We start from the raw sequence: 19,778 nt of genomic DNA, 5'->3' as shown, positions 1-19,778 counted from the left end.
CTCCTGATTTATTTACCAGGCCAGTGGATATAAAAATCTGACCATTTATTTTTGTGCTCAGATGGTGAAGAGTACTTCTTGCACACTTTTATTTTCCTTCCAGATGGGCTGTGCCTGTAGTTTGACTCTTCTTTCCCTGCTGAAACCAGAAATGCCCATCAAGGTGACCTTCCTGGTTATCTGCTGTGGGAGAACAGGCATGAGGGACCCACAGAAGCTGGGAAAGTGAAGCTACTCATATCCCACCTCTCTGTGCATCAAACTCAGGGAAATGATCTCTCCCAGAGCTGTCGGGGGCCTCAGAAGCATCATCCTGAAAGGCAGTGACATCCTGGCAAATCTCTTCTGCCTTGTTTCCCTCCCTTATTTCTCTTCTTACAGCCCATCTGACATCCCATCCCCTGAATTTTAGCTGCTTTTTCTCTTCTTAGGATTTTTACTTAAGGAGAAGCTTTGAATTGCTCTCTCACAATGGATATACAATTACCCAGCAGTACTGACCAAATAATTACTGCAACTTGTCCTGAATAGACATAATTCCGTATGTATGGATAAAAAATGATTGCCACAAAGTTGGTTAAAATTATGTAAATTACAGACTAATGGTGTAATACTTTCACAGAGTGATTCTAATTTTAGTCAGTCTAGTCGGTTTTAGACGTTCCTTACTTCATTAATCTGTGACTAAGGTATATTAAGTGACCAAGATTAGAAATAAAGTTGGATGGGAGAGTTAATATTTAAACCAGAAAAGACATTTCTGGGTGTCAGTGAGTAAGTACTCTGGTTGGCAGTGTAACCATGTGTGTGATATTTCCTGAAACGCTTTAGTGCCTTTTTACAACACACATGAGTAATGTGTAGGGCTAATGTCTGCTGCCTGTCACTTCTGGGATAGCTTTTTTTATCTAGAAATGTTTCTTTAATATTTCATCCTCGCTCCAGGGCAGTTCCTGAGAAACCAGTTCTTCCACCTGCTGCCTTAGACTATTTATTATTAAATCTGACTCATGGTGAGTGTTGGGTTAAGATGAAGTTCCTGGTTTTACACAGCCAAGCAACTTTGGAAATGACAAGAGCTGGAAGGCTCCTCTCCATCCTCCCTCTGGCTCTGCTCAGCACTCAGCACACCTCAGGCTCTCTCCCAAGAAAGATCTATAGAGGGTATAAATTATCTGAGGGTCCAAGGACCTGCCTGGAGATTCCAGAACTATGGAGGTCACAAGCAAGCAATGCCTTGGCCACCAGGGGTGTGAATAGTTTGGCTTTCCCTTTTCTCCCAAATCCTTCTCTGTGCACAAGGGCTGGCAGCAGCAGTTCCTCATCCCTCCAGCTAAATTCACACTGATTTGTTTCCTTCCCTGGAACCCAGCCTTCCACTGTGCCTCCTGGGACACCGTGTGCCTCCAGGAGTCTCTGAAGTAGCCCAGTAAGTGTATTTACATGCCACACCATGAGACATTCCAAAAAAAGAGGATGGATAAGAGTTCACAAAAAGGACAAGGTTGCAGGAAACCACATGGAAATTGGCAGGCGCTGCTCCTGCTTGATTTAACGTGAATTTTGCTGCTGCTATGGAAACAGGATTGGGGAGAGTGTGGAAAATATTTAGCAGTGGGTTAAATATTCCAATATTTTAGCTATTCAGAAACAAAATTTTTACCTTGGAGCCCTGCTGTGGTTGATGGGTTTGACCAGAGCTCTTGGCTCCAGATTGCCCCTTGAAATCACCTGTCCTCCCCAGCAGAGCATGGATGTAAAAATGTTTTAATTTTCTGGGGCTTGCATTTATGTTTCTAAGTCTGTAGTCAGAAATATTCTAAATTCAGGTTAATGTTTCCAGCATAGCAGATCAGACTTCAGTGTATGGAAATTCGTTATTATTTAATATCTAAAACTCCATGAAAAACACTGCAAGGGCAGAGTTTCTGTTTTACCTTGCCTCTATTCTGTACTAATCTCATACAGTGTTTACTCCTAGGTCAGATTTTCTCACTCAAAGATCTGTTTGCACAACCAAAAGAGACCCACCCACCATTTTAGGGTAGGAGAAGAACCTTAGCAGAGCAAGCAATGCCATCTTCAGTGGCACAGCTTAGCAAGGAGATTTTGGAGACAAGAGAGGAAATCTACATCTTTTCCAAACACATCAGCAGTAGGATTTTCAAACATCTGCAGTATTTATGACCTGTGCTTTCTCTGACATCACCAGAAATCTACTTTACCATTGACTGAGTGAAATTCTGAAATTTCTACCTCCTGTGCACAAAAGTACATAAAAGCTTAAACGTTTTAGTAATTTTTAAGAGAAGATGACACAAACTATTCTCAAGAGATGCAGATTAATTGAACAGTTATTTGCTTTGGTTAGCCATGTTAGCCATGAAACAGGTCTGTCTGAACACGAAAAGCACCTTCTGTGTCTGCCTGTTAAACGTGCTCTGGTCTTTCCACAGGCATGATATGGTCGGAGTGCAAGGAGATTTGGGAAGAGGGTCCACGGGAATACGTGGTGCATCTCTGGAACCTGCTGGACTTTGGGATGCTGTCCATCTTTGTGGCATCATTCACTGCCAGGTTCATGGCTTTTCTCAAAGCCACTGAAGCACAACAGTATGTAGATCAGTACGTTCAAGACGATGACCTCAATAATGTCACCCTTCCTCCTGAGGTTGCTTACTTTACTTATGGTAAGATGCTTTTTGCTATTTAATGTTTTCTGTCCTTTTAGACTAATGGGTGGCAGTGCTGAAAGCAGCTTTTTATGTGTGATATTGATGTGGGTTTTTTTTCTAATTGAACCATGTTATTTTTCTCAGATCTACCCATTCCAGCCATCTTCCTAAACACGAAAAAGGGAATTGAGATCTGAGCCTCATTCAGTCTCTGTTCCTGTGCTAAGGCTGCATTCAGGTCCAGCACAGCCTGACAAAATAGCCTGAGCAACAAATAACCAGGACCTGGGAGTGAGCAAAATATAACTTAAATTACAGATCGATTAACCTGCTTGGTTTTCCAAATATGAAAGGAGAGAGATGTGTGAACAAACATAGGATCTGGAGCTGCCTTTCTAACTGTTGGTGCACTCTGCATCCCTGTTACAGCCAGCATTTGTCTATATGAAACACAAACATAAACTACTCCCATAAGGTGCTGCTCCTTCAAGAGGAAAACCTTTATTCTGGAGACCCTGTGTCATCTGTAAATGCTAACATTTGGAGATGTAAGCAGTAGTGTAGCCTTCACATCATTTTTGATGGCTGAAATGTTTTTTCTTTGCTATTAAAACATGAATTGAGCTTTGCACCAAAGCGTGGGGCCTGGATTCATTTCATGCCTCTGCAAGCTTGAGATGGAACCCTGAGCCAAATCTATATGAATTTTTGCTCACAGAGGGGGTTGCAGGAGCTAGAGAACTGGGCACAAAAGAGCACCATTTGCTCCCCAGGGTTGTAAGGTAGATATTCTAGTGATGTGCATGTGCTGGAGAGGAAGGCCTGAGGCAGGAAACTTCATCTCAAATGATAGAGAACAGATCATCACAACCAAATCCTGCAAATTCCTCCATCTGCTGCTTTTCTTTTGGTTCAGATTACTGGAAATAATGCTTAAGTTTGCTGTTGTGTCCTTAATGATGTCACATGTTTTAGCTCTGAGTCACAAACTTTTCCTCAAGATGCTCAGTTGATGCAAGGATGCTTATAAGATAGATATATAGATACAAAGATATATATATATACTTACATTTTTAGTAGATTAAAAAAATTATGTGTATCTGGTATCAACAGGTAAAAATATTAGACTGACCAGACTGCAAGAACTGGTTTTAATTTAAAGATAACATAAAAATTACAAAGTCGATGGTTTTATCTACTTTATCCAAATAAATCCTAACCTTCTTATCTAATGATAAAGGTTGAAATCCCAGTCTCCCTAGTGTTTCCTTTCCAAATATTGACACAGGGCCATGTATCCAAACCTATAGCTAAACTCCACTGTGTTGTGGGTTTGGTTCTCCATCTCAAGAGCTTCAGCTGGAAAAGGCACAGCACAGTCAATGCTCAGCTAAGGAATGGGAAATTTATTAATTTATTTATTTTTAAAATCCATGCTTTTTTATTTGCTGTGTGACTTTGGTAAATCGCAGTAACTTGCTCATTTCTCATCTTTACTATGTGAAAAATACACTTCTTCTCACCCATATGTGTACAGCACACTGAGGACTTTAGTGACCAGAACAGGTTGCCCAGGAACGTTGTGGATCCCCCCTCCCTGGAAGTGTTCAAGGACAGGTTGGACAGGACTTTGAGCAACCTGGTCTAGTAGGAGGTGTCCCTGCCCATACAGGAGAATTTGAACTAGATTGTCCCTCCTAACCCAAACCATTCTGTGATTCCATTATTTTATGACTGGTTGTTCCAAACTTTTTTTTTTTTCCCCTTTAACTTCAGGCCAAAAACCAAGATCCAGTCATGGAAAGGGGTCATTTATCATCATAACTTCCACCTAACACTTTCCATTACTAATACCTAATGTACGTGTATTGTTTTAGCCAGGAACAAGTGGCTCCCCTCGGATCCTCAGATCATTTCAGAAGGACTGTATGCAATAGCTGTGGTACTCAGCTTCTCCCGCATTGCTTACATTCTTCCAGCCAACGAAAGCTTCGGCCCCCTGCAGATCTCTCTGGGGAGGACTGTGAAGGATATCTTCAAGTTCATGGTCATCTTCATCATGGTGTTCCTGGCCTTCATGATTGGAATGTTCAACCTTTACTCTTACTACCTTGGTGCAAAGTACAACCCCGCATTTACAACGTGAGTACCTATGGAAGAGCAGCTGCTCTTGCAGGGCTCAATCCACTCTGCTCCATTGCTGCTCCAAGGTAGTTTGTACCCCAGCTATGTGGGGAAGTCACATCCAGGCTTTGCCAGGGAAACTTGTACTACAGCCTTCAACCATGGCTGCCAGTACAAGGCCTGAGTGCAGGGAGATATTTAATTCAGAAACAAGTATTTCTGGAAATCAAAATAAAAGATAAGGAAAATGTTTTCTGAGATGTTCCGTTTAATGGGTAAGAGAAGCAGTGGAGATGATGTTAGACTGTTGTTCTTAAAACTGCAAGCTGAAATGAATGTTAAATAAGGGAGGATTTTGTTTATGTGAGGTCAGGATTAGGACGGCTGTGATTATCGGGTGCGCATCTGCAGAGACAGCTGCTAGTCAGGATGCTCCCCTGTGGGGGACAGCTGAGGCCCTGAAGGAGCTTTCAGAGGAGGGGACAGCCCAGTGCCCTCCTTGCATCTTAGGGACATATCCCGTGCAGCCCCAGGAAAGCCTCTTCCTTTGCACTGCCATGTGACGCCAGCATCATCACAGCATGGCAGTCAACTTCATGTCTCACAAAACTCGCGGGACTTGCTGTAGGCACCTGGTGGGGACCTTCCTTCCCACACATCTGTGAGGAAAGAAGAAGCTTGGCATGATGTTCTCCCCTTGCTGTGATGGGACTTCCAGGCAGCTATGGCACCCTTGCAATGCTTGAGCCCACGGTGTTTCCCAGAGGCAGAGCAGACTGCAGCTGGCATTTGACGTGTCATTTCTCTAACATGTCACATGCCAAATTGGGGGCTTAGCTTGTAGCTTCTCTAGGAGAAATGACCTTTTCAGTATCTTTGCTGTCCTCATAGTGGCTGTTTCCTTCCAAATGCCCAGGAGCCAGTTTTATCACACCACTTTCTTGTGCAACACGGACCTTCTAACTTAATGTTTGCTTTCTCTAATTGAGCCGAATCTGCCTTTTAGACTTCTCCTGTAACCTCAGGATACATTTTAATGGAGGGATTTATGAGGCTAGATGCAATTACATTTATCTGTTCTTCTTAGTAATGTAGAAGAAAATTGAGTGTCTGGGATGTGACTTGCTTCTTATGTGAAAAGGAGATGCCCTTGAAGCACAAGAGTTAATGAGAAGTTGAGTCCATAGCTTCCTTGATTTCCTGGTGGCACAGAAACCTTCAGTTCTGGTATCCCCCAGGCAAATCTCTGGAGCACTGACAGATTCCAGTCTCTGATGCAATGACTCCCTCATTAGCACTCATTACCTAAGTGGATCTTCCAGCAGTTACTATCTTTTGATGCGAATAATGAGCAAACATTGACTAAAATGATAACTGCTCACTGGAGTAATGATTGTTTAAATGCCAGAGGGATGTTTGGATTAGGGAGAGTCTTGTCAAGAGGCAGTGACCTTCCTGCTTAACTTCAGCCTGGTGACTACTAATCCTGTAGGGATTTCTTGTTTACTTGAAGCAAATTTTCCATGAGCAGAAATTTTCCTTTTAAGAATTTGAAAGAGATTTAAAACAGACCTTCTTCTGATTATTTAAACACACAGGGGTGTCAAATGGTGATGAGTGAAAATAAGTCTTTTCATCACATGAAACAAAGAGAATAGATTAACACTCATCCTGAAAATCCTCCTCAGATATCTCATTCAACAAGCTAGAAACCCTGAGCTATACAGTCCCAAACAATTGTAATAGTATTAATAATAACAATACATTGGCAGGGGGGCAGCTACCAGCTTGAGCATTGTTTCCTTCTCTGGTTTTCCAGCTGCCTGTGGGTCTTGCTGAAGGTGGTGGGTCCCTGCTGCCATTAACTTATTTGTGAAAAGCAGGAAGGGTTTCAGTATTAGAGCTGAATGGGGAACTCAACAGTTCATTCCCTGAAAATTCAGTGAGGCAAAGAAGAATAAAATTTTGATGTCCTCGTGACTGTTCTGTGGCTTCAGACACACCACTGAATGTGTCTCCTGACAGGTATATCTGTGAATTCTAATGAGGATAGGTGACATTTTTACAGAAAGCAAGCTTTATATCCAGAAATGCGACTGTTCCACTATGGGATCTGATTCTCAGAAGTCACTTGGCTTGTCATGACAGGAACAGATCCATTGGATTTGTGTGTTTATTGGCTGTGATTGGTTCCAAAGGGTGTTGAATTGGCAGCTCACTGGATAGCCTCAGTGAGAAACCTTGGACAACCAGCTACTCTCTGGAGTAACTTTGAATTACACATTTAAGAAAACCAGAGTTTCCCAGGGCAGTGTGTAGGCAGAAAAAGGAGTGTACATTTGTCCAGATATGACCCAGAGGGAATTGCTTGCTTAGTTCTAATGATGATGATCAGTGAATGTTTAGTGGAACTCAGCTTTCTCCTTGCCTTGCTATTGCCCTTTTGAAATCATCTGCTCTCTTTAGCTTGTGTTGCCATCTACAGAGCAAGCACGTAGCACCCTCAAGGCCTTTGAACTGAGTTATTATCCAAAATTTCTGTCAGTTCTTCTATTTTAATGTTCTGTGTGCAGAGGGAATAAAATGCTGTGGACTTCACTTCCCACAGTTAAATGCAGAGATTATTTAACTATCCACTGTACACTTCCAAAATGTGTGAAAGTTCTTCAACATTGAGAAGCAGACCATTTCCACCACAGTTGCTACCGACCCCAGTTATGTTTATCTGTTTATGGGCTGTGTACAGAACACAGCTCTGCAAACAGCCTGTAATTAAGAACATGCTATGCAAACAAACTCAAAATGGAGGCAGGACTGATTGCGTTTGTCCCGCTTCCTGCATCACAAATCAGGCTCAGGGCTCCAACCAGGTTTTCTGTCTCCCTCTCCCCAAAGGGAAATGTGACTCACTGCTCAGTGCCAATGTTCCTTCGAGACTTTTTTGCTTCTCATTTTGCTTTGTCAAAATATGACTTTTTAATATTTTTTTTTAAATGATATTGAGTGCATTGCTTTTTTGCAGTGCTACATCTCAGCCAATCAATTCAAGGAAATAACTCCCTTGAAAGGATGTCTTCAGATTTCTGAAAGAGGCAGATACAAGACTGACATGAAATCATAGCCTTCCTGTGATCTTTGTTGATGAACAGCCCAGGACCGATTACAAAAGCAAGGAACATCTGCAACCAGATGATTGCCAATGGTCTATTTTCTTCCTTGGTGTAAAAATCTTTGTTTAACAAGACTATGTGTATTGAAACACACAAAAGAAAAAATCTCTGCTCTCTCTGCACGGCAACAGTTGGCTCTACCACAGCAGAGAGAGAGTACAGGTACTCATCTCTAGACAGAGCATCAGTCAATCTGCCATGGCTAGATCCTCCTGCTGCCAGGAGCTGTCATTCTGGGCAGGACTCCTGCCTCTCCTCCATTCTTTCTTTCATCTGCCTTTGAGGAGGATAAAACACCCGCTGACCTTGCAGGAAGGGGGCAAATTGCTTTGCTGGCAATGATGAGATGCATCAGCACCCTGGAATGTTTGAGAACTTGGCTCCAAATGTCCTCATCTTGTGTTTTAGTGAGATAGTCTGGGGAAAAAAAAAAAAAGAAAAACTAAAAAAAAGAAACACCTGATGTTCCTTGTGACCTGTGCCAAATCTCGTGCAATTTGGCAGTAATTGAAAAGGGAGAAAGAGCCATCCAGGCTGGTAGGGACAGACTAGCACAAGGTCTCCTTAGAAATGTTTCCTCTACAAGAGGGAGACCTGTCCCTGCCTGGGGCAATTGCTGAGCACCATTTCAGGGTTCTAAAGGTCAGGTCCACCTCTCACACCACCTTCCCAGTCCCACCACCATGGACACTGGTCCCTTACCTGACACAGGGAGAAAGGACTATGGACATTTGTGGTGGAGCCTGGTGCCCTGGCCCTCACCTGCCTCCCCTGCAGTGCTCAGGGTAGGCAGGGCCACTCACAGCACCTTCATTAACTTTTCAAGGTGCCTCTGGCACAGCTTCAGAGCAAAGGTTAATGCTTAAGCTGTGGAAAAGGAGCAGAGTTGACACGTTGTATTAAAATCTACCTGCAGGGTGGAAAACTAAGGGAAACTTTCTAAATTAAAAAAGAAAGGTTAATAGCAGGCTGCAGCTGGGATCAAGGCTGGGGGTCATGGTTTCATTAGTTTGTTAAGTGGTTTAGGTGGCAGGTTTCAAAGCCAGAGTTTTTTGGTGTTATATGTGGTCTTGAACTGGAAAGAACAACATTTACTAGAATAAGCACTGACCAGGTTGCTACCATGAAAGTGCAGAGCATGTGGCACATTAATGCCAGCTGCCCATCACTACAGATGAGGGCAGGAGACAGGAGCAGAGTGTTACAGGAGGGAAAACATCCAGCAAGTGGAAAAGTGGTGGCACTTGTTGGCATCACAGTCATAGCACATCCCACAAGTCAATGCAGTTATGGTGGCTGAGAATGTTACCTAACTATTTACTACAGCCCTACTACTATTTGTAAATGGAATATGGAATGCCATAAGTTGTGATGGGAGATAAACACCAGTTTGCTGTGGCAGGAAGGAATTGCTCAATGCTCTGCACTAGCCTTTTGAATGGTTGAAATTAATTTATTTTGCTTCTAGGCATGGTGTAATTGATACTGGAGTTGATGTAAAGCTGGTTGTTCCCATAGGATATGTGGTCCTTTGTGTTCATAATCTGTTTTTATTAATAGATTTAGCAGGCTAAGGCTACCACCCTAGTAAAAAACTTTTATCAAAGTAATTTGTCAATGGTATTGCTTTCTTACAAGGCATTTTCCTTCTGGCAGGCATGAGGAGAGTTGGGGCAGTTAACTGTTAACATGCTAAGGATTGCTCAGTGAAGACAAAATTGCTCCTTAATTAAAAATTAAGCAAACTGTTTTCAAAAGTTATCAGCATCTCTCTTCCTCCTTTCTTTTCAGCCATGGCTTCTCCCCTTCTGTTTCTTGAGGCTTTGACTCCTCTGACCCAGACTCTCCTTTTGCTCTGCCAGTCCAGCCACACCCTTTCCAACCCCATGTCCCTGTGTCATTGGCTTATTCCTCTTTTCTTTCCTAACTTTCAACTGTTTTATTTTTCTCTGATTTATTTCTCCTTTCAAACAAGGGTAATAATCACATCAAAATGCTTCTCTGCAATGTCTTTTGCCACTCCTTAATTCCAAATTTTGGCTACAAATGCTTGGGTGCATCTAATTTGTTTGCAGTCCTAAAGTAGGATAGCAGGAAAATCCAACTATGGTCTGGCTATATTTGCACTCTGTGCTCTTTATATTAATGTCACAAATCAGAACTTTCTAGTCACTTCTCCTGGGTAAAAAAGAGTATTTATCTTCTGCCCTGAAAACTGCACATAAGAAGGTCAAATTCAGTTCTTTCTTGCCTTTCCCAGATAATTTCTGCCTGTCTTCCCTGAATGAGAAAAGAGTGAGTAGAAGTAAAAAGCCCTACACAAAAAGCTTCAAACTGCAATTTACCCAGGAAAAAGTCCTTAATAGGGACACAAAATCCAAGCAGCAAATAATCCACCTGAGAAGAGCAGATAGAGCAAATAAGGGGACACTAACTATACAGTATTAATCCAAAATCGTATTTATTTATCAATAATCAGGAAATATTATTTGGGACATCCCTGGGTGATGTACAATGACTTGCTATGACTGTGCATCATCTTTATGTTAGTAGATTGCTACTTTTATTACTAACATTAGTCCTGTCTGACTTGGTGTCAACTCTACAAAGTGATGATGTGCTTTATTTTTTAGGGTAGAAGAAAGTTTTAAAACCTTATTCTGGTCAATATTTGGCTTATCTGAAGTGATATCTGTGGTGCTGAAGTATGATCATAAATTCATTGAGAATATTGGATATGTACTCTATGGAGTATATAACGTGACTATGGTGGTGGTGCTGCTTAATATGCTAATAGCCATGATCAACAACTCCTATCAGGAAATTGAGGTAAGATAAAAAATTAGATTGCAAACTCAATGTACTTAATTATCACTGATAATGAAAATGTTTTAAAAAAGGAAGCTGTAACTTATTCCATGAGCAATGTAAGAGTGCTGTTGGAAAATAGATCTTAATATTGTGTAAAAGTTAAGGCTGTGTCTGTTGCCAGATTATGATTTAATTAATCAGTAGCAATGGATCATTTCTAGAACAACTCCAGCTTCCTTGTTTTTCTTGCCTGTCTGTGAGTAAACCTCATTTCATTTACATGCATTTCATGAGAGCAGTTTGTGATTTTTTTTTTTTTGCTTCCTCTGTTGTTTAGGATAATTTATCCATGTGTGCTGCCTCAGCTGCATTGTTTGCTTATGAAAGAGTGATATTTCACTTGGCTTTTTGCCCAGCTCTCTACTGTTTAAACAGTCAAGCCCATATATCTCTGTCTGGAGTTATATGGCCTTATTCAAAAATTCCATATTTTCCAAATACCAGGCATACAACATCGATACAGATCTTCTTTTGAGGAGTGTCTAGGTCTGCAAAACATAACTGCATAGGCAAAAAGCAACTTTTAAAGACAGGCCTTAAGGAATATGAACAGGTTTCTGCAGAAAGGCACCTGCAGGATTGACCCAGCCTTGCTCAGTAACATGGCTGTTAGGAAACTAGATTTAGTAAATGCTTTGGACATAAACAGCTCCCTGCTGTTGCAAATAAAGGCAGGGGGAAAAAAATATTTGGATAATGTTGATGCTGAGTCACCTCTTGCTTCTGATTTGTTAAATGTCAAGCTTTTGTAGTTGTCTTTCTCTTAATTATTTGTTCTAATCTCCTTGCAGAACCTGACATTGCAAAAGGCCAGAGCTCAAAATATTTTCTCACTGTAGTTTCTGATTTGTCCATGTCGTGCAAATGAAACTCTATGTTGTACATCCTGGAGCTGAGTTGAAATGTCAGAGAGACCTTATGGTCTTTGCCCCAGAAAGCTTTCCTGCATGCAGAGTCATTTCCCTAAAGGTTTCTAATCACTCAAGATCAATCATTTTCTACTGAAACAAGATTTACTCCTGGGGGTCTCAGCTTCTCACTGCATTTTCTAATTTATTGTAGTAGTTAGAGATGCTCTTGATAGTTTCTAAAAATACCTGAGTAGGTGAGCAATATTAACTTCCTAGTCTAAACACTGTGATGACCATTTTCCTGGAAAAAATCTCTATCATCCTTGTTGATTGTGTGGAAGTTCTCAAAACTTTGGTAAAGTTACTACTTTTATCTACCAGCAAGCAAAGCAATAGCTGCACCTGTGACAGAGTTAATCTCTGTTGTTTCATGCTGGTTTTTGACAGGGTTTCAGAGGTACAGAGTAATCAGAAGTGCTTAATTTCAGCAGAACACAGATGGACATGAGTACAGGGTGTTGGCAGACCCACGCTGATGCTGACCTCCAGAAAAAACACAATGAAAACAGCTGTAGAACAGCTGTATCTCATCCTTCCTTTTGCCTGATAAATGGTCATGACACATGGCTCTGACCACCCTCCTATGGAAATGCCAATCAGATCCATAAAGTATGTGCTCACCTTGCCCTTGTTGCTTGGAAGTGTCCCACCTGGACAGCTCAAGGAGATGCACAGGCACTGAGTGATGGGTTTTTTCTTCATCTTCAACAGTGGCAGGAGGTGAATAGTAAGAGAATTAAGGCCTATTGATCTAGAGGTAGGTGATGGTGAATGCAGGCAGGATCCATGAGTAAATCAGTTAATGATAGAAGAAATCAGTGACCTAGCCTATTTTCTGGGGGATGACTGGCCAATGCAGTGGGAAGAGTCCCCTAGCAGTTAGATAGCATTGCAGTTAATCAGATACAGTCTTTGTTGTTTTGCACATAAAAGTTTCTTCTGCTTTCCATAACTTTCTATATGTTCTGACACATACATTAATCAGATTACTACAAACACCAGATTGTTACTGAAAGACAACTCCTTTGCAATCCAAGGAAATATGAAACAATTTAGTATTTGGAGGAATTTTACACTCTATCCATTGCTTTGTTCATATTTTCCTTCTTTTCAGATTACCCAAGAGAAGCCTACAAAGACAAATAGTGTGCAGGGGTCTTGGCTTGGCAAACAGAATCTGATTCTAGTTAAACCCTGTCTGTATGTTTGTCCTTATTGTTTAATTCCTCCCTATTTACTGATTATGCATTGGGGGGGGGGGTGTCTTTTTTTGGTTTTGTTTTTCTCTTCCCCAGGAGGATGCAGATGTGGAGTGGAAGTTTGCACGTGCCAAGCTCTGGCTCTCCTACTTCGATGAAGGAAGGACTTTACCTGCTCCTTTTAATCTAGTGCCAAGCCCTAAATCATTTTATTATCTCATACTGAGAATAAAAATGTGCCTCATAAAACTCTGCAAATCTAAGGCCAAAACCTGTGAAAATGATCTTGAGATGGGGATGCTGAATTCCAAACAACGGGTATGTTTTATCTTCACTTTCCAACTTCTTTACAGAAAGGATTCATGCCAGGGGCCCTTCTGGAGGGGCTGAATGGTCCACAGGTAGAAGAGGGACAGCACAGCCTCTTACTCAGCCTTCTCACTGTGTGTAATTTGTATTACATTGCAGCTAGAGGGTCCTCCCAGATTTGTGGCCTCATTGTACTGGGCACTGTTGAGATAAAACAACTTTTATAAAAGCACAGCCACTTCTGCAGGGGAGTTTCCAAGGTTTGGGAATAAGTTTCTAAGTGCGGGGCTTAAAAACACCTCCTAAATACCTACAGGTATAATTAGCCTCTCTACTTACACCTGCCTAGTGATCCATAGGGACTCATGGGTAGATCCTGCCCCAGCCACTGCTCCTTTGGCCATTGGAACAGGAATCTGCTTTGGAAATAGCAGCTACACAGCAGCACAATTTCCTCAGCACTAGTAGGAGTCTGCATGACAAAGCAAGAGAGATGCAGGAATGTACCTGGCACCCAGACCCTTCCCAAGACAACTAACTTTGCTCTCCCATGGGAAATGCCAGAGAAATTAGAGAAAGTTATGCTGTCTGTGGAAATTAACTGCAGCTCTGTGCAGAGCATCCCTAGGATGAAACATTCCTAGTGCATACATTTATAATGTATTTTGTGTCTCTTAACACCATCTTGTCTAAAACTTTATGACAATACCATTTTTATTCTAGACAATTTAGAATCCAATTATTCCCAGTAATTTGTGTGGTTTGACCCTTTTCTGCTTTTCAGAAGTTTACCTTTTAGGCCTTGATATCCTGGTTTTTATTCTATTCCTACACTGAACGTGTTCCTACTGTTTTTAATAAAGCTCTGTTTAGTTTGGGGCTGTCCGGGCACGAGAAGTTGTCATTGTTTTAATTGTATCATGATGTTTTCTGATTTCAGAAAGTTCGTTTTCACTCTAATACTCGAAATACAGATTTTTTTTCTGGGAAGAACGCGTATAACAAGCCCACGAGATACCAGGTAATCACAGCATGAAAGCAGGAGCCAGGGAGGAGATGTGTCAGGGAACAGCTCTTCCCTGCAAGGGTCGTGTTTGGGTTCTTCCAGTCGATGCCATCCTGTGATGTGCCAGGCTGGGGCTGGGGCACTTGAGAGGCAAATGCTGCCTGTCACCCATGGAAGCACACATGGTGTCAGTGTTTGTGATGTTAATTAATTCCACTCAAGGGCGTTTAGTTAAATACAAGAAATATTGAAGCCTTTATTCTCCAGTCTTGCCTTGACAGCATTTCATTTGTCATGACACTGCATCATCTCCCCAGCCTTTCCATCAACATTTGCATGTGCTTTCTCTGGCAGTGACTGGTCCTTCCCAGCTTAACCTGCAATGTGCTATGGTTCAAAAATCCCTGGGGCAGCCCAGCCAACCCAGCAACTAACTCAACTGTCTGTCTCAGCAGGTGTATAATTTCTTGTGCAAATATGTAGCAAGGTACGTGAAGTAACGTCAGGTAAAAAGGAATCTGATGGTGTGTGATATGGCTGAAGGAGCAGACATGAGAGAAAGTTGAAGAAATTAATAGTTAACTTGGATAAAATGTGAAATGGCAATTCTAGAAGTGGTTTGGCTTGTGCTGGTACAGCATCCAGCACAGTGGGCTCCTAGGCTGTACAGCAGAACAGTCACAAATTTCTACTTGTTTTAATTGTTATTCAGACTTTTGTGCCAGGGTAGTAGGAGTGTCTAAAAAAAAATCTAGTGACAAATGGGATGTTTTCATGCTGGCATCTGGAGTTAGTTGTGTTGATACCATCAAAGGCAGAGATTATTGTGTCCCACTCAAAAATGGCATTTCAGAGTTTCTGGCATTTTCCTCTCCACTCAAACCTACAGGTAAGAGGAAGATGTCTCAACCTCCACTGGACTCATTCTCCTCCTGTAGCTATTAATTCTAAAGAGGCTGCCTAATATTTGTGGTAAATTAGACCCCTAGTTCCAAAGCTGAAAAAGTCAAAGACAGCTGGGAATAACAGATAGAGAAGTGTAACTGCCTGGCTTTTTTTATTTAATAATGTTCCTACTAGGTTTGTCTTCAAATGATCTTAGAAAGTTTCAGCTGTTGCAGGAAGAAATTGCCTGAATAATGTAAGGAGAGTGCAATAGTCTTGATTAGCTAAATATAAAGATCAAACAGTTTGATCATGGAGGCAGCAAGCTTCCTTTTACAGCTGGGAAAACCTCTGAAGCAGTTGCTTCTTGCTGGATTGTTTTCTTTAGTGGTATTCATTAAGTGATGTATCTGCAGTCTGTGCACTTGGACTACACACAGACAGTGCTCTCGAGGGATAGCAAGAATATACAGAATCTAAATGTGCAATAATTTGAAAAGTAGGAAGAACAAGTCAACACATAGCTGCCATAATCTAGGAATAAACTAGTCCAGGCAAAACAAACCCTTCATCAAACCTCTTGAGCTGAGGCTTTAAGGAGCATTGCTGAAATGCTGTGCTGAGCTCACAAGTTTTTCCCACTGTCAGCACTGCAATCTGTCATGCTATCCACAACATATTCAGCTACAAAACTCAGGAAAAGATTTGTCAGGAGAAAAATAGAAGGAATAGATTGTACTTTTAAAGGATCAGAGGTATATTTATTTGCTGTTTGGACAGACAAAAATAGCTAAGAGGTAGGAAATGAGGTAGGAAATGAGCAAGTTCTTTTGCTTGCTTCATTGTCAAGCTCTTCTACTGCCTGACTGATAATATTTGTATCTGACATCACCAGGTTTGAGACCTGATATCCCAGTGAGCAGCTGTCCCCTCTGATCACTGCTGACTTTGGTCTGATTTTGACAAGGGATATGAAGGTTCAAACCATTTCCTCCCATTTCTGCAGCCCATAGTTGAACCAGAAACTGAGCCCAAATCTCATGAGTCCAATTTCGGCACCTTGGCCACAAATCTGTTGTTTTCTTCTCATTTCCCTCTGTGCTAGAAAGTATAGAAGGTGTTCAGACAGCTGATGGCTAATGCTAAGCTTGAAGCCTGTGCCAATAAATACATAGTCAAGATTTAATTCAGTGCAAAGTTATAATTTACAAATGCCTGACCCGTTCCTAAAACCTATTCCCTTAAGACCATTTTAAGACCAACACTCAGTAGAGTGTTGCATAATAGAAAAGATCTTTAAGACCTGAAAAATTTCAATTAGCTTTTAGAGAATAGCAGAACAGAACTTCATAGAAATCAGACACATTTGAATTGGTTCAAGTTTAGCATTCATTACCAAGAGACTGGCTGTAAGCTTTGTTCAACATTTCCCTGAGTAATCAGGATTATTTTGCCAAGAGGGTATTTCACTCATTACAGCTACAAGGAACAGTGCTGGGCAGAAGGGGAGAAGCAAGGCTTGGAAGCCTCAATACAATATTGAGGCAAAAATTATTTACTTTCCTAGAGCTGCTGGCAGAAATATCTAGTAAGTGGCTAAGCAGACTCTTGTTAAAAAGTGGACACATTTTTAATACCTAGTTTCTGTAGGTAAATCTGACTACAACATATATTTGACAAATTAGGCAGCCTTAAACTTGTGAGTTCTACCACACGTATCAGTTAATATAGGACAGCATTTGAGTATGTCCACCAAAAATACAAACTGTGTGGAAACGGGAGTAGATAGATGTTCTGGTGTCATATATTTCCAGGTAATAAGAGCATTTGCTGTGTGCTGATTCCCTGGTTTAGTCTAAATTTCCTCTGTCATCTGTCTTGAAAAAAAAAATTCTTTTTGGATCCAGGATTTCCCTACTTTCCCCAAACATTACTTCATTTATGTTTTCTCAGGTGACAACCCTACCTCCCTCTGGACTCTACTACCTTGGCCACCTTCAACACACCGTACGTGCGCTGGGCCTCATCTCTCTTGCCTTAATGACTCCTGGTTAGCCAGATGCCTCCTTGATACAAGGACAGTCTTAGACATCCCATATTCCATGACTGCATGACATAGATAAAGGCCTGGATCCTTCTTTGATATTCACATGCCTTTTGCACTGCTATACTCTGTATTTGGCTGCTAAGAAATAAGAGCAGGTGTACTGATTTATTAATTCATATTTTACACCCTTTGCAGCACTTCTCAGTGATATTCAAGGCAGAGACATTAAGTCCATGCTGGGAAAGACTTTTTCCATAGCAGTGGCCATCTGGGCAGTGAAAGATATTAGTGTATCTGTTCTTGGATGCTCACTGAGCTCTCCTCCATTTGCAGAGTGCACCTAAATCACTGTCTCTGACAGAATGATTGTTTTTATGTTTATCACAGCTGAGATTTTTTTTTGCCCCATTGATGGGTGTCTTTTCTGCAGTGAAGAACAGCCACACTGCAGCCTTCACCTGGAATCCAGTCTCTAGCCCAAGATTGCCAGTTATTTTCCTTCTAGATAAATGTAACTTAGGCATTTTTGGACCAATATCACATTGCAAGCTTGTATCTATAGCCATCTTCTACTATTTCCATATACACTGCTCCTTACTAACAATCACCTCCTATTTGATAAGTCTACATGGCTCTACTTTTCCCCTCTGCATGTTCCTTAAAATCTTCCAATTCCCAAGAAAATCCTCTCACTTAAACCAAGTTCTCCACCTCTTTCCTCTGTCCTTCACTGAATTTATTTTCTCTCCTAAACCCCAATTGCAAGACAGAGTCTTTCTGGTCAGCTTAGGTCAGATGTTTAGTTCATCATCAAGACTGAGTTTGATAAAATCAGTAATTAACCACTTCTTTCTGTAAAGCTTTTTTTTAATTGATAAATTGAACAGCAGCATTCTAAAGGAAGGCTTTGGATCCCCTTAGCTTGCTCTTGAGTCATCTGTGTTGTCTTCCTGTCTGTGGGATAATACTCTGCACTCATGTGCATCCCACCAATTACCCCAAAGTACCTGGAATGTGGGCTCATGGAATGGCTGTCAATCAACTCTTGTACTTCCAAGTTCATAATATAAAGTGTAAAATAAATGGGAAATCAATAAGAAATCCTCTCTGCATCCACTGAAGCCAGGTTTTATCTGCAGTGAAATCAGGTGTTTGAATTGCTCATCAGGAGGTTAGAATGAAGGCAGTGTGGGCAAGCTGATGTCAGGATAAGTGTTTCTGTTCTCTTTTCAGAAAATAATGAAACGTCTGATCAAGAGGTACGTGCTGAAGGCTCAGGTTGACCGAGAAAATGATGAGGTCAATGAAGGCAAGTGGATTTTTTTAATTGACAGAGTAGAACATGTGATGTTATTGCTGTTGATATGACCAGTGAGGGGGATGAGCTCAGACAACATCCTCTGGAGAGAGAGTGTGTTTGTGCTGCATTAAGGCAGGGACTTTGAACCACCTTTATGCCCTTGAAATTTTGGGTCCTTAATTTTAGAGGAACACGTATCTCACGGGATCTGTCTTTATATAATCCTGCTCTGCCCTACGGTTCTACCTCTCCTTGCATTACGACACCCATGACATTGCCAACACCTAACCTTGTCTTGGGGTCTAAGTAAAGCAATTCCTGACTGTACTGCTCGTGTCTGCCCCAAGGACTTTTTTGAACTGGGTAAGGATTTGTGTGGTCATGGTGTCATGTAAGACTTATGTGCACATGGAAAAGAAACTCCTTCAAACACTTCTTCACTGCTGCCCTCCTCCAAATGCCCTGTGCATGGAGAGATCAATATGTGGAGAGACCTTGAGATAAATGAACCTTCCACACATAGCTTCTATAGCTGCCAGCACCACTGCTGCAGGTTATTGCTTATAAGTCAAATATTAAGTGCATAATTGACTTCATATAGAGCCACGCACACATTCATGACCAAGGACACTGGAATTAATGCTTTCTCAGGTCTTAAAAGCATAGAGATTAATTGATTGGTTCAATATTGCTAACAAGAGTATTTTCTTCCCTTTAGGAGAACTTAAAGAGATCAAGCAGGATATTTCAAGTCTCCGCTATGAGCTCCTAGAGGAAAAGTCCCAAGCTACTGGTGAGCTGGCAAGGCTGATCCAGCAGCTGAGCGACAAATTTGGGAAGAACTTAAATAAGGACATTTGATGGTGAACACAGAGAAAGGCAACTGGTTTTCCAAACATTATTCAGTCCCAACCAGCATCTTAAGAGGGCAAAACCATGCAAAAGATGGGTCCTGCACTCTCAGCTTTTGCTGACTAGCAAGTACTGGTAGGAGCACTTTGCATTACTCCTGTGCTTGGTGAGTTACCAGTTACATCTTTTATGATACAAAAGTGACTTACTGGTAAAAATATATGCCCTTTGACATCAGAAAAAGATGCACCAGGGGAAGGGCACCTCTAGTTTAAGGCAAAAAAAGCCAAATCTTCAGTCATCTGGGCCTACTGAAGACAATGCAACTGTGCTCATTTGTGCCAACTGAGACTGTGCTGACCAGGACTGGCTGAAGGCTGAAGAAAAAAATATGCCAAACATATTCCTTGAAAGATTTTTTAAAATTCC

The 19,778-nt window shown here is 41.4% G+C and overlaps 1 protein-coding gene across 2 annotated transcripts in view; it reads left to right on the top strand.

Moving 5' to 3' along the window:
• TRPC7 (transient receptor potential cation channel subfamily C member 7) overlaps positions 1-19,563 on the top strand; it is a 64,868-nt gene extending 45,305 nt beyond the window's left edge. Inside the window, exons 6-13 of one of the 2 annotated variants that reach the window (XM_051631478.1) lie at positions 2,457-2,690; positions 4,553-4,817; positions 10,603-10,798; positions 13,047-13,268; positions 14,200-14,280; positions 17,104-17,157; positions 18,431-18,506; positions 19,216-19,563. In XM_051631478.1, the coding sequence (XP_051487438.1) occupies positions 2,457-2,690; positions 4,553-4,817; positions 10,603-10,798; positions 13,047-13,268; positions 14,200-14,280; positions 17,104-17,157; positions 18,431-18,506; positions 19,216-19,358 (1,271 nt within the window). In that variant the 3' untranslated portion in view covers positions 19,359-19,563. The remainder of the gene's footprint in view (positions 1-2,456; positions 2,691-4,552; positions 4,818-10,602; positions 10,799-13,046; positions 13,269-14,199; positions 14,281-17,103; positions 17,158-18,430; positions 18,507-19,215) is intronic. The other variant, XM_051631479.1, reaches the window with a different exon arrangement.
• The last annotated feature ends 215 nt before the right edge of the window (positions 19,564-19,778 follow it).

Source organism: Apus apus, chromosome 13, assembly GCF_020740795.1.
Source record: "Apus apus isolate bApuApu2 chromosome 13, bApuApu2.pri.cur, whole genome shotgun sequence".
Taxonomy (NCBI): domain Eukaryota; kingdom Metazoa; phylum Chordata; class Aves; order Apodiformes; family Apodidae; genus Apus; species Apus apus.
The sequence above is the reverse complement of the archived record's forward strand: the minus strand, read 5'-3'. Positions and strand labels throughout refer to the sequence as shown.